Source organism: Neolamprologus multifasciatus, chromosome 1 (genome assembly GCF_963576455.1).
Source record: "Neolamprologus multifasciatus chromosome 1, fNeoMul1.2, whole genome shotgun sequence".
NCBI classification, from domain to species: domain Eukaryota; kingdom Metazoa; phylum Chordata; class Actinopteri; order Cichliformes; family Cichlidae; genus Neolamprologus; species Neolamprologus multifasciatus.
The window spans coordinates 32254386-32268391 of record NC_140439.1 but is presented as its reverse complement, the minus strand read 5'-3'; the positions used below and the strand labels follow the sequence as shown (position 1 = coordinate 32268391).

Below are 14006 nucleotides of genomic sequence, written 5' to 3'. Positions count from 1 at the left end.
TGAACTGAGCATGTAGATTTGTTCAGTCTTTTTTACGGAAACCAAAAGACCCACAACATTTTTTTTTTCTGCACCAGCTCTTCCTTGTCTGCACCTCTAACTCATTTCTGTTCTGTTTTTAATTGTCCCCATAGATGAGTTTTATTAGTTAATGTCACTAGATGCTTGGTAGGTCCAAGCATGCCAGCTGCATCAGTTTGTGGGTGAACATAAACATAGATCAAAAGCACACACTCACTGACAGCAACTAGTTTTTTGGTAGTTCTATAAGCTTTTCATTTTTTGAAGTTCGAAACAAACTGACAGTATCTGCAGTTAATTTACCCAACATATATTCATGTGAGTAAGATGGGGTCTTTCAAGAAGTCATAAATGATGAATAATTTATTTGATTAATTGCCACCTTTTAGTAAGACGACTAAGTAAAAAGCTGTTTTTGCAAAATATAGATTTTGTTTGGAGTCTTGCCAAAAGACGCAGAGTTTGCGCAGCGTCGAAAACTAGCAGTTCCCAAGAACCAACACACAGCTGGAATATAAAACATGCAATGCACTGAAAACACTTTGTGTTGTGAATGGAGCTTTCTTGGCACCAGATTGCATAGCATTACCTGACTAACCAGTCTTGGAATTCTTTGGGAATGTTGTTTACAAGTTTTATGTATAATACTCTTCTTTGTTGAGTGTGATGGGAGCTGTGGCATAATGCTGTCTAAGTAAATAAAATTTCCCTCAGGATAGTTATTGGCTGTTTAACAGACAGAAATCTAGGTCAAGCTAAGTTGCCACCCCAAGTCAAAAAAAAAAAGAAGGAAAAAAAGACTTTAATAAGTTCTTGTAGAAGCATTACTGTTAGATTGTAATCTGTGGATGGCCTTGGGCCTGCTGTGGACTTGAGCTTGCATAACCCAAGGCTTTGTCACAGTAATTTTAGAAATCAACAACAGCAATCTCAGTTAAACACCAGCCTTCTCTGGTGATTTCTGTTTAAGCTCTTATTTATCCAGGAAAAGCTGACATGGCAGCAATCAGTTGAACATTCTCATAGTTGCAGGCAAATGATAGGTGTCTAGTAAACCAGTGCTGCATTTCTTGGACTGAGTCAAATAATAAGAGCTGGACTAGAACCATGAGCTTAATGGACAAGATTTTAGCTTGCGACCAAAGCAAAAATATGCTCTTGTAGCTTCCATGTTGGTACTGCCCAAAGAGGTTTTGGTCTTCCCCAAAAAGAAAATGACCAGGACTATATATTTTTTTTCAAGTTGGATATCAATTGTTCAAGCATAAAATATATTTTTGTCTATTAAATAATGAACAGTAACACAGACTCTGTATCTTAACTAAATACCATCTAATTGTGCTTGCATACATACTTTTGCCTGGCCTGCTCATCCAAGAGACTCTATTGCATTCCCAGTACAGGATAGGCAATACACACAATCACTCCAATGTATCCTGGGTCTGCTATGGAATGTCCAGTAGGAAATGCCCAAAACACCCCACCTAGGAGGTGTTCAGGAGACATTGTTGTCAGATGCTCCAACATCGTCAGTTGGCTACTTTAGATGTTGTCTAATAGCAGTTCTACTCAGAGCCCCTTCTGAATGAGTGAACTGCTCACTATATTTCTAAAACCAAGCCAAGACACCTCTCAGAAGAATCTCATTTGTGCCCAGTTGTTTGTATCCACTCTTTAGCCAAAGATCATAGCTATACAGTTTATATACATTTGGACAGGAACAACTTTTTAATTTTCTAATTTTGATTCTGTACATATTCAAAAATAAATTTTAAATAAAACCACTCAGATGCAGTTGAAGTGCAGACTTTCAGCTTTAGTTCAGTGAGCTGAACAAAAAGATTGCATAAAAATATGAGAAACAAAAGCATTTTTGAACACAATCCCATCAGGGGGCTGTAATTAGAATAATTGGACAAATAAAATAACTGAAAATAAAATGTTAATTTTTTAAATACTTGGTTAAAAACTCTTTGCTGGCAATGACAGCCTGAAGTCTTGAACTAATGGACATCACCAGATGCTGGGTTTCCTCCTTTTTAATGCTCTGTCAGGTCTTTACTGCAGCGGTTTGTTTGTGGTCTTTCTTTCCGATGTTTATTCTTAAACCAGTGAAATCATGCTCGGTTGGGTTAAAATCAGCTGACCTATTTCGCCATTCAAAAATATTCCACTCCTTTGCATTAATAAACTCCCAGGTTGCTTTGGCTGTTGTTTTGGGTCATTGCCCATCTGTATTATAAAACGCCGCCCAATCAGTGTGACTGCACGTAGCTGGATTTGATAAGACAATATGTCTCTGAACATGTCAGAATATCATCATTAAACACTAGTGTCTTCAGTGCCACTGGCCATGCACGCCCAAGCTATCACATTACCTCTGCTGTGCTTTACAGATGTGGTATGCTTTGGCAAGCTGTTCCACCAGTGCGTTTCATCTTTCTCAGGATGTGCCAACTGTAGAAGTTGCCACTCTTCATATTGTAGAAATTTCTCGGATGGGCATTTTTCTGTGTTCAACTCCAAGCCTTTTATCTGCTTAACTGATAATTAATGACATAACGTAGGAATTGCCCACACCTGCCCATGAAATAGCCTTTGAGTCAATTGTCCAAATACTTTTGGTTCCTTTAAAAAAATGGTGGCACATGTTAAGGAGCTCAAACTCCTAAAGCCTTCATCGGGTTTGAATGTGGATAGCCTCAATTGAAAGCTGAGAGTCTGTCTACACATTATGTCCATGTCCATTAAATAACTCTAATTGAAATATCTTTCAGTAAAATGGGTAAAAAAAACAGTTCCCTGAGGTTTTGCTCTCTGCAATCACTAAATAGTGAATTTCCCAGTATTCTAAGAACTGTGAATTCGAAAATGCACTTTAACTCCAACATTATTTTATGTCAGAACCAGTCTCTTGCATTTCACTTCTTATGAAATTATGCAATAGGAAAATTTCTATATTGGAGCAAATTACAACTTCTTAAAGCAAATGAACGAAAAATGTGTTAAAATAAACCAATAACACAATTAGAGACCATACGTCAGTGTTACATTTGTTTCAAAGGAAACATTTGTTTATTCTGTTTTGGCATTTTTGGTCTTTTTCGCTCTTTTTTTTCTTTTTAATAAAATGAAGCAATAGATTATTTTGCAGTAACTGTCCTGTCCGCTGACGTGGGGGTGTATGAATCATCTTTTGTTACCGCTATCTCGGTTGTCTTTTTTCAGAGCTGATTTGAGAAGTATAGACACCATATAATAAAAACCCAGTCCTGTCATAGTTTTTGATTGTTCTTTGTATCTGTGTTCTGTGGTGCACTGAGCAACAGCTCTTCAGGAATCAGGTTGGGGGTGTATAGTACAGAAACAAGAGTTAACATCACTGTATTCTCTGAGGTCATGGAAAATGCAGAAAGTTGTCTAAGAGCTTCGATGCACTGAAATATTAATGTGGTGAAACAAGATCATACAGGCATATTGTAGATGGGAGGCGAGAACTTAATTTCTTTAATCTACATCCACCAAAGTGCAGTAGGTTGCAGAAGCTGATATGAATCACAAAGGTTTAAAAAGAACAGGATGGAACACACAATGCAGGCTAGAATATAAACGACACATAAAATAAAACCATAACATTATTACTGGCATCTGGCACAGCAGAGAGAAAAGCAGCGCTGCATCAAAGCCTACTGTTACATCACTTGGTGTGTTGCCATAACACTCAGCTCCTGTCACACAACGGAAGACAATTAGGAGGAGGGGCGTGGAGAAAGAAGTGATTTGCATTCATGTGTGGTACATGTGGTTCTTGGGGGGGTTGTGAGCCTGAATTAAAAATGTACTCTTTGATGTGATATTTGAACAGCCATACACTTGAACCATTTCTCTTTACAAGATTTTGTTGTTTGTGCTTATTGCTCATCTGGCCAGGATCATGGTTCATATTTACATCAGGCTAAAGAAAAACTTAAGGTTCACATTCCTAGGCTAGTCTGTTAAGGATAAACATTTTAAGCAAAAATAAAAGCAAAGCAAAAAAAAAAAGAAGTAATATTCACCAGGAATTGTTTGACTCACTTAAACTTTAAATTTTTAAATGTATTGTGTATACTGTCTTGCTAAATTAATTTAACACAAATTTCAAGTGTGTTTGGTTTTCTGTTTTGGATTGGCTTTCTCTGGTTCCACAGCACATGAACGCATTGGCTTTTTATCCAGTCCACTCGATACAAGGGCACGCACCAGGTAGAATTTCTTGCACAAAGTCGTACTATGTTAATCAAAAATCCTGTTTCAGAGGAATCTAAGATGCTCCGTGTCTTGACATCTGATAAATCGTCACACCTTGCCAGAAATTGTAGCTGCTTACTCAGGCACACTTACCTATGTTTTTGTTTTTGTCTTGTTTTTAAATCGGATGCCATTGTCAGACTGAGCACAGTCTTGGACTTTTACACAGATACTCAGCAAGAATACTGTACAGTATAATTGCACTCTCTAGACTGCCTTTCCCAGTATCAAACATGTATGTTGATGCAGGTATCTGTGTTAGAAATATATAGTCTGCTGTGTTGGTGTTGGTGTTATTGCTCAAATGTTTTCTATAGAAAATTGAATTGACAAAGACAGAGGCCCTTATTGAGTACCACTTGATGAACTTATGGAGAGTGATGTGATCAGTGAAATGTTGAAGCTCTTGAATAGCTTGCGGCTATTCTTCAGCACTGGAGCAAGATAAGAATAGCACTCACTTGCTAGTCAATGGAAAGGAGACAAGTGTGGCTGCTCTGTTCCAGCAGGGTTGCTTTAGATGTAAAGAATGGTAAAGGGAAAAGAAGAAGTACCCTCTGGGTTCACAGGAGCAGCCTGGCCTTGGATATATTTGGCTCTGTCAGTTTGCATACTGCTCTGCAGTGGTCTGCAATTAGGCTGTTTCCTGTTTCAACACAGGATATGGTAAGGCTGTGAAGCTTTGCTATAGATGCTCTTAGGGAGAATGCCAGGCTCTTTGAAGGAGATGCATCATATTCATGGATCTAAAATTACACAGAGCTCTGTTATTTCATAAGTTGGGGGGATCGCCTGCTTATGCTCAGTGAAATATAATCCAAGTGAAAGCTGTAGGTTGTTTTTCATTAAGTCCATCTACAATACACAGAACAAGTCACAGTCCAATTTGAAGGGTTTTTTGTTGTTGTTGTTGTTTTATCCCAGTACTGACTTCTTTTAAATTGATTTTATTTTAAAGTTAGGTTTAGACCATTAAAATTAGTCTAAAGATCAGCAGTGTAGACATGTTCACATTGGTATCCAAATACAGCCCTTTCCTGCCTCCATAAGAACCACTGGAAACTGTTCGTCAGCAACTTCCTCCTACTTACGCTCCACCCTCCCTGTTTCAACTTGCTGTTTTCTAAAATGGACGGAAGTAAGATGCTTGAATGGAGCCTACCGTGAGAGACCTGCACCTAGTGTTACTTCTGCTTCATTATAACAACGCTGTGTTGTGTAACAGTTTGTGCAGTAGAAATTTTAAAAAGTAATCTTTTAAAATGCAATGTGGCAGTTAGGGCTGGGCCATATCACACCTTTCACGGTAATACCAGTTCGGCAACGATAAGAAAATGAAATATCGCGATAGGATATGGGTAAAACGCGCATGCGCAGTGCCTTTGTTTTCATATGCATATGGCGGAAAAAGCATGGCGGCGACGGAGAATGAGAAGGGCGAAAGCGGATTGTTGAATGAAACGGATGAATCAGAATTGGTTTGTGAAAATGCTGCAACTTCAGTGGTGTGGAACTGGTTTGGCCAGCACTATTTGTGGTAGAGCATGCTAGCGGGCCGTCGTAATTACCGTGTTTTTTGGAAAATACGGCACACTTAAAATCAATCCTTTGATTTTTCTGAAAATCGACAGTGCCCTTTATAATCCCCTGCGCCTTATGTATGAATTCTGGTTGTGTTTACTGACCTCGAAACGATTTTATGTGGTACACGGCACTCGAAAATCTGTCAAATCTTCTAGTACGACTTTGCTAAACTACGAACCCGCACAGCTTGATGGATTGTCGGAGCATTACAGCTATCGTAAGCAGGAGCCTCGCAGAGTGATACATAATGTGTGCTTCAACATAATATTACTGCGCTGTGCATGTATAACCTCTTTTTAAGTTCTGTGGATATTATACATGGTTATGCTGAGGATATGTCGGCCAATTTCCACTGGAAACGCCTTTTGGTTAAACTGTCAGCAAGGAATTTGCACTGTTAAATTTTTATTTAACTTTAATGCACATAAAAAACAGCTGCTTGTTTAAGTGAAAATACATTGATGTTTTTTTTTGTTTTTTTGCCCTAATAAAGTTGTGGAGTTGTAAAGTATTTTGTCTAGCGTCAATTATATCGTCAGTTATATTGTTATCGCAAATTTTCAAATGTATATTGTGATAAATACTTTTGGTCATATCGCCCTGCTCTAGTGGCAGTTAAGCACTTTAATAAAATGCTTTCTTTTTTTCAGACAGTAAGTAAACTTATGATTCCTACTGTGCAATGATTGCATTTGGTTATTGTCTTAAAGCGGCAGTGGGTTCTGGGTTTGAATCTACCGAAACCTTTGTGTGTTGACTTTGCATGTCCTCTCCATGTTTACAAGAGTTCTCCCCAGATATTCTGACTTCCTCCAACAGTCCAAAGGCATCCATGGGTTAGGTAAATTGGCATTTCTAAGTTGGTCAGACGTGAGCATGAGTGGTTGTCTGTTCATATTAACCCTGCGATGGGTTGATGACCTGTCCAGTGTGTCCTGTTCTCTATAAGAGAATGGATAGATTGGCGTTTTATGTTATTTTAATCCTTTTTTTTATTAATTTAAATCACATTTGCCCTAATCTCTACTAACTCTTTGTAGCAGACACCATCCACTAATCTGTCAGCCATGCTAGCTGTAGAGTGATCAGATCAGTGCTAGATTGTTGGCACTGTTTCATTTTGGCTGATTAACCAGCCAGTGAGATATGCTTGTGACTTGCTTTTGTGGCTGTTTGTGTTCTTATTGTTATGACATACACTGTGATCATTCAGCAGTTTTTATATAATACATTAGTTGTCTTTCTAATGCCTTTACCTTTATGTCTTACAGCTCTCATGGTACTAGCTGAACAGTGACCGCTACCTGCCTGAGGACACCTGCTGCCAAATTCCCTTCATCATGTCTGGGATCCATGTAAGTGAAGAACATATTGCTTTTTTCCACCTTTGCTTGCAGACTTTTTGTGTCCACATGTAATAGAATTAAAAATCCTCTTCCTCTCTATATTTCAAAGAATCTGTTTGAAATAAAAACACAAGATTCTCTCATTAGCATGTTTTAGTTGTTCTGGATGGTTACAAAGTCTATAAAAGCTTTAGATCTAACTCTTTTCCCAGTTATGAATCTAATACATATCTGCTGGTATCACCCCAATACCAGTTTTACATTAATACACTGTACATTCCTGAGGAAGAGACCTTTTTTTATTTTATGTATCGGGCAATATCAGGTTTCAATTAAAAACTGCTTTCCTAACTTTTAAAAATAAAATTTATCAGATACATTTATCCAATTTAATGAATTGGTATTTTTCTTTAGTAAGTTTTAGGTGAATAAAAATGAGAAACAAACAATGGTTGACCCCATTTATTTGCTCTACTCTCAGTTCAGTGCAGCGAGTCTTCACTGCGTACTACTGTCATTTATGATTGCCATAGTTTCTTTTTACCCTGCTCTCACTGAGTGCACCTGCGCTCACTCACACTTGGAGCTGACAAGATAAATGAAGTGAAATAATATTAATCACGCTGACAAGAACACATTACATAACTGTGAGTGCAGTAAAGGCTTTCCAACAAGTCTTAAAGTAAACATAACGATGACACATCATAATCGTCTGAGCTTTTCTGTCACATCAAGCAGCTGGCCCACAGGTTGCAGTTCAGTCAAAAACTAATGTAACCACACAAAGAAAAGCTGCTAGCATAACATTTGTGAAATACCACCAATACCACATCTGATCTTCCAACAGCACTATTCTTACTTTAGATATAAATACATGTACAACTCTTCCAAATAAGTTCCTGTGGTTTTGTTTACAAATCATTAAATTAATAACGCCTTTCTGTAAAGATAGAAAAGTTTCCTCACGTCTTCAGTTGCTGCATTACGTTTGCCCTCTGGAGGTTAATATGTCCAAGCAACAGTTGTCTGGTTTTGTTAATGTTGTTTAATGTAGATGACAAGCATCTCTCTCTAGATTAAGACAACACTGTAGCATACTCCTCCTTGATCTGCCAGAGGTTTCTTGATGCTGTGATCGCAGCACTTTTTTTTATACTTCAAGACTTTAACTTTTGTTTGATCCTTCTTCTATATTCTGTCTAATCTTAAACTAAAGCTTCCTATTAGCACAAAGCTGGAAGTTCAAATTACACGTATCTGAGTTATAGTGACAACTACTTTTTAAATTCTCTTTTCCTTGTCAATATTTAAATAGTAGAATTTTATTTAGGAAGATTAAGAATTGCATTTTGCGTAACGCTTTAAATATGTAACCATCTTGTGGCATATAATTGCATCAGATGAATGAAATCTAGCTGATTATGCTTTTTGCACTTATTAGCTTTTTTTAATATTTTCTCAATCAGTCCAAGTTGTAGCTAATAATAGTTTCATTATTCTAGATATTTAAGCATCAAAGCTTTGCAGAAGTATAAATGTATTTTAAGTCCTCTGTAACGATTGACAATGTAAGGATGGGGGTGGGAACTGTAGAGGTGGAGTAAGCAAATACAATAAACCATCAAAACTGACTTGTATATCGCCCAAGAGGTGAATTTGAGGTGGATGATCTACATCCTCTTCTCGAGCGCTTCCCTCTTAGGAAACAACACAAGGAAAACATGCTGCTGTTAAAAATATATGAATGCAACTTGGTGTTAAATTTAGCCGTAGTTTTCTTCCCCAACTGTTTTGTGTGTTGCATGAGGCTATGTCTTAAATTACTTAAGAACCGCAAGGAAATTTCCCCCAATGACACATTAAGGCTAGCAGAGCCTCAGTTTAATAAAGTTCTTCTCTTGATGTGACCACATGGAAATGAAGGCTATGGGAGATGCAATGGTTTTTGGGGGGTTTTCTGTGTCACGGCAGCCATCAAACCCGTAACGCTCTATTGACTGCGATAGACACATTCACAGCCTCCACTGCAAATAAAGCAGCTTGTTCAAGGGCTCTACTCGCTCACTCACACCTGCTGCTTTGTTCTCTGGCTTTGTCATTTCACGTTATTGAGGCATGATTGTGATCACACCGCTTTGCTGATCTAACAGTGCGAGCTGAATGCTCTGTTTTCCTTTCTTTTCTGTCATTTATATGTGTTTCTTGCAGCTGTGGCTTTTAGACAAGTCAAGATTGATAGTGAGTGCAACTATATGGCAGAGCTTTTTTTGAGGTTCAAAGTCACTGCGGTGGAGGGAACAGGCAATAATTCTCACTGAAAGCACATTGTTTTGGGTACCCAGATACACAGGTGTTTATTTTTTTTCTCCCAGGGTTATTTTATCTCTAAGCAGGTACAGGTTTGGCAGAGCTATGCTGGGAATAAGCTGAGGTCAGCAGATTTAATAAACCTACTGTTTGTTATCTAGGAAGGAGATCTGCCTCATCCGGTTTTTGTTTTACAAGCATAAACAAAATTAACCCACGGAGTGGTAACTGAACTCTAAATGTCTGAAAATGAAAAATATCAAGTTTGAAATGAGATTCTTGAATTTAAATGTCCTGCATGCTTGTTTCAGTAGCTTGAAACTGTCAGCAACTCTCATCTCAACACTAGTTAAATTTATGCGATTAAATGGTGAAATTTCCTTTAAATTACACATTTAAATGCTTTTTAGTGGTAAAAGTGTTTGCCAATTGACATCAGCTTGATAATCTAAAAGAGAAAAGTATTTAGAGAAGATCTGTTTTCATTTTTCATATATGATTTTTATATATGAAAGGCTGCAGTGAGGCCCAGTGTAATGTAAACATGGACTGATCATCCAAAGCTACTTTTGATTCCAAGAATTCAAATTTGGAGCTCGAAATAAGTGTCATAGGTCCCTTTTATTTCCTTTTAACTGTAGATCATCCAGAAAAATGCTTATTTGGATATCAAAGCAGAAACACATTTTGGCTTTAGACACTTAGGTGTTATATAGGGTTTTATGCCTGTGATTCATGGGCAGGGTACTACCATTACACACAAAAAAAGTTGCAGCTTTATACAGTTACTGCTTCTATCTGATTTGTTATTGCAGTCTTAATATTTTTGTCAAGATTTAAATAACTGCCTTGGGGTGCATTATCTCTGCCTTTCAAGTGTGCAATATCGAGCACAGCTCAGCCGAGACAAATTATTGCTTACTATCTATGCAACACCTTTTGTTCATGCACAACATTTAATGTTTCATTTTTATTTTAGATTAATGAACTCTTTTAATGACTGAACAGTGGCTCAGTGTTTAGCACAGTATTCTCCATGAAAGCTCCAGTTTCTCTAAACATGGGGAAGTAAATTACTTGCTAGGTTAATGTTCATATTTCTTGTACTGCACCAGGAAACTACTGCAAAAAGTGTTACTTACGATTTTATTTGTTGAGGCATTATTGGATTTGAACAGATTTAACACTGTCCTGAAAGATTTGAAAAGGGAAAACAAACAACATAAGAAGAAGAGTAAACTCTATAAAGAAACATTCAGAATAAGGACTGTAATGTTGGCAGGCTTTGGTTTTAATAAGTGGATCATAGTCTCATAACACTGTGATTAGAACTTGTTCTTGCCCTCCCCAATTGCCTCTCCACCTCTTAACTCTTTTATTGTGTTCTGTAATTTGTTTCATTTAGCTCCTTATGAGTTACACCTCTAGATAATGTTGGTTCCTCTGTGTTTTCTATAATCTAGGTACCATGGTCGACTGGCACAGAGTGTGTAGCCAAGTATAACTTTCAGACTGCCAATGAACAGGACTTACCCTTCTGTAAAGGAGACGTACTGACCATCATCGGAGTCACCAGGGTAAGAAAACAAGTGCCTTGAATATGGTTGTTCTAACTAAACCCACAGAGCTGCCATCATAGCAACTATTATTCAGTGAATAAGTTACTGTTTAAGCTGTTTCTGTTTCTTCATGGGTTTTCACAGTTAATAGGGTTGTTTTTTTTTGGATTGTTCACCAATGATTGGACTTGTAAAATGTTCTCTGTATGTTAAAAACAATATACAGATCTATGCAGAGATGTAAAAGGACATGGATTTTTCTTCATTCTTGAAATGTCAGCAACAGTACCTATAACAGTATTTTGTGCAGTATTTCATGAGACAATCCTAGTTTTTTGTACTTGAAGTCGGAAGACAAGACAACCAAAAGTTTTGTCCCTAACAAAGTAGTTACTTCATTAATTTGTATGACAAATGACAAGACAAATAAAGAGCTACATTAAAAAAAAAGTATATCAGCTTTTAAAAAGCTTCAATGAACTTAATCCTATCAAACAGCTTTATTGCTTCAGTTGGTGGGTTTCCTTTTAGCTAGAGGCACTCGCTGGTTTCTGTTGATGCAACAGCTTGTGCCCACAAATATCTGATGGGGCTGAAGTGGATTTTGGCTTTTATTCTCCACTGTGTGTCTCTGTGGTGTGTTATCTCTAAGGTACAGAAGTGTACCTTACCTACAAAATGACTTGGTATAAAAATGGTACCCCGCCTTAGTTATGGTATTTCAGCTGTATTGTGTTGTGTTCGACTGTTTCAGGATCCAAACTGGTACAGAGCAAGGAACCAGGTGGGCAGAGAGGGCACCATCCCAGCTAACTATGTCCAGAAAAGGGAAGGCGTCAAGTCAGGAGGGAAACTCAGTCTTATGCCGTGAGTACTAGAATGGATAATCCCAGTTAAACTGTCATGCCTGTGTGTTTGTGGTGTTTTGCATTTATTTTTAAGACCATACAAACATTTTTTTTTAATGCAATGTAAGAGGATAAAATGCATTTTATATTTTTTATTTTTTTGTAGGATTGCAGAACTGTTTCATTCTGAAATAACATTTTAGGAAACTACCAAAGTTCTCCAGGATTGCGACAGAATACAGTTATAATCAAAATACTAATGGTCTGTGTCTTGTATCTCAGACATCTTTATGTATGAACAAGTTGTTATAGCCCGATTCACTTTTGTCTCCTGCTGTGAGAGGGAGAAATTAGTCTTGACTTCAAAAGATGAAAATTCCCTGTCTTCTGTTGTCTGTGTTTGACACCCATAGAGGCTACAGCCAGCTGTGCACTAGATTTGAGTGACATTTCGGGCTCTTTGAAAATGCAGCTATTCAAAACGAGGAAAACATAACAAGAGGCATATGCAAATGAAAGGAGACAGGAAAGCCGAGCTGCTGCAACCGAGCTATAAGATGTTGAAAGCTGTGAGAGCTGCCAGACCATTTGTGTTTACTCTTGAGATGGTAATAAACAAGTCTTAAAACTTTGCAAAGCAGAAGAAAGTTCTTAATTTCAGTAGGAAGTACATGAATTGCAAGAAGACAATGGTAAGTTGGACCTCAAAGTTGTGGTTTTTTGTAATGGGCATAGTTAAGTTAATTAAGTCAAAGATGAAGTACAGTTTGTATTTCAGTTTCTCAGTGTTTCCAGTATTGGAAGTATCTAATTTTCTTTTCATTTTAGTTTGACATAAGCTGCTCATTTATTTCCTTGTACCTTTCAAATCTCGTGCAGCAACAATGAACTCTTCTCGTGCTCCTAGAAGGAAATCATTAACACAATAAAGGTGTCTGCTGCGGATAGAAAGTGAAATGCAGTCTTGTCAGCACTGCACGTGTAGCTCAAACTATTCTTAGTGATATGTTCTTAAAATGTTGGCAGGAAACATTTATATAGACTTTTGACCCTCTTTGTCTCCCTTCATCAACTGCTGCTGAAAGCGTTGACCTCTCTATTTGCCACCTCATACCGTCTCTTCACACCATTTTAAATTCGGTTACTGTGTCATGCAGCTCAGGCATGTTTTGTGTGTGATATTAGGAGGCCCGGTGGTGCAGTAACTTAAAATGAGCCTTGTGCAGCTACAAGGGATTTGTGTGCACACAACAACACTGATTATTAAAGGCTAACGTGGGGAACAGCTGTAATTAATCTGTAGCTCAGAATGAAATGAATGAAACTTGTTTTCAGCCATAACCAAATGTCCTTCTCAGAGTTGCTTTTCTAAAAGAAAGGAGGAAAGAAGAGGGTGCTATGAAACTAACTCACTGCTCTTTGACTCCCATATATTCAGCATGCTTTCACATCCTGACCTTCGGCTCTAATTGCTGCCTTTGAGATCACTGCATAGTTCAGTGTTTTTTAAACTCAAGTCATCAGAAGTCGTTTCTCTGTATCCTGCAGGGACTTTTGGATTTTTTATGAATCATCAGCAAATGTCTCGGAGAGGACCTCTCCCTCTCTTCTGGGTTACATAAGGGTTCATCTGTGGTTTTCTGCTTTAATGTTCACCCGTATCGGTTGATACTCGGCTGTAGATACAGCGCTTGCCTCCTTTATTTGACTCTGCTCCATCTACTGCCCTCATGTGGCAGATATCTGACCCATGTAACCAAACCACCCTAAAGAAAGCTGGCGCATTCATCTGTGCTGTCCTGCCCATTCCTTCCAAGATGTGCTGAACATGTTGTTCACTTTTACTTCAATATGATGTCATTTCTGAAAACTGCGGTTAATTTCTGGAGACAAAGCAGCAAGTGTGTGTCTACCACTGGGCTTTGTGTTACTGGGGCCATCCTCTCTTGGCGCCTGCTCTCGGATTATTGGGAGTTAAAGAGCTTCTCTCCATCGGAGAAGCTCCCTATTCTGATCTAATCAACTCGAGCCATGTTAAGCAGCTTTACCAC

General features: G+C 38.0%; 1 protein-coding gene across 1 annotated transcript in view; it reads left to right on the top strand.

Annotated features, from left to right (window-relative positions):
• cskl (c-src tyrosine kinase-like) overlaps window positions 1–14006 on the top strand; it is a 48833-nt gene that overhangs the window by 22112 nt on the left and 12715 nt on the right. The window contains exons 2-4 of the mRNA XM_085146615.1: window positions 7167–7250; window positions 11012–11125; window positions 11862–11974. Of these exons, the coding sequence (XP_085002741.1) occupies window positions 7236–7250; window positions 11012–11125; window positions 11862–11974 (242 nt within the window). The 5' untranslated portion in view covers window positions 7167–7235. The remainder of the gene's footprint in view (window positions 1–7166; window positions 7251–11011; window positions 11126–11861; window positions 11975–14006) is intronic.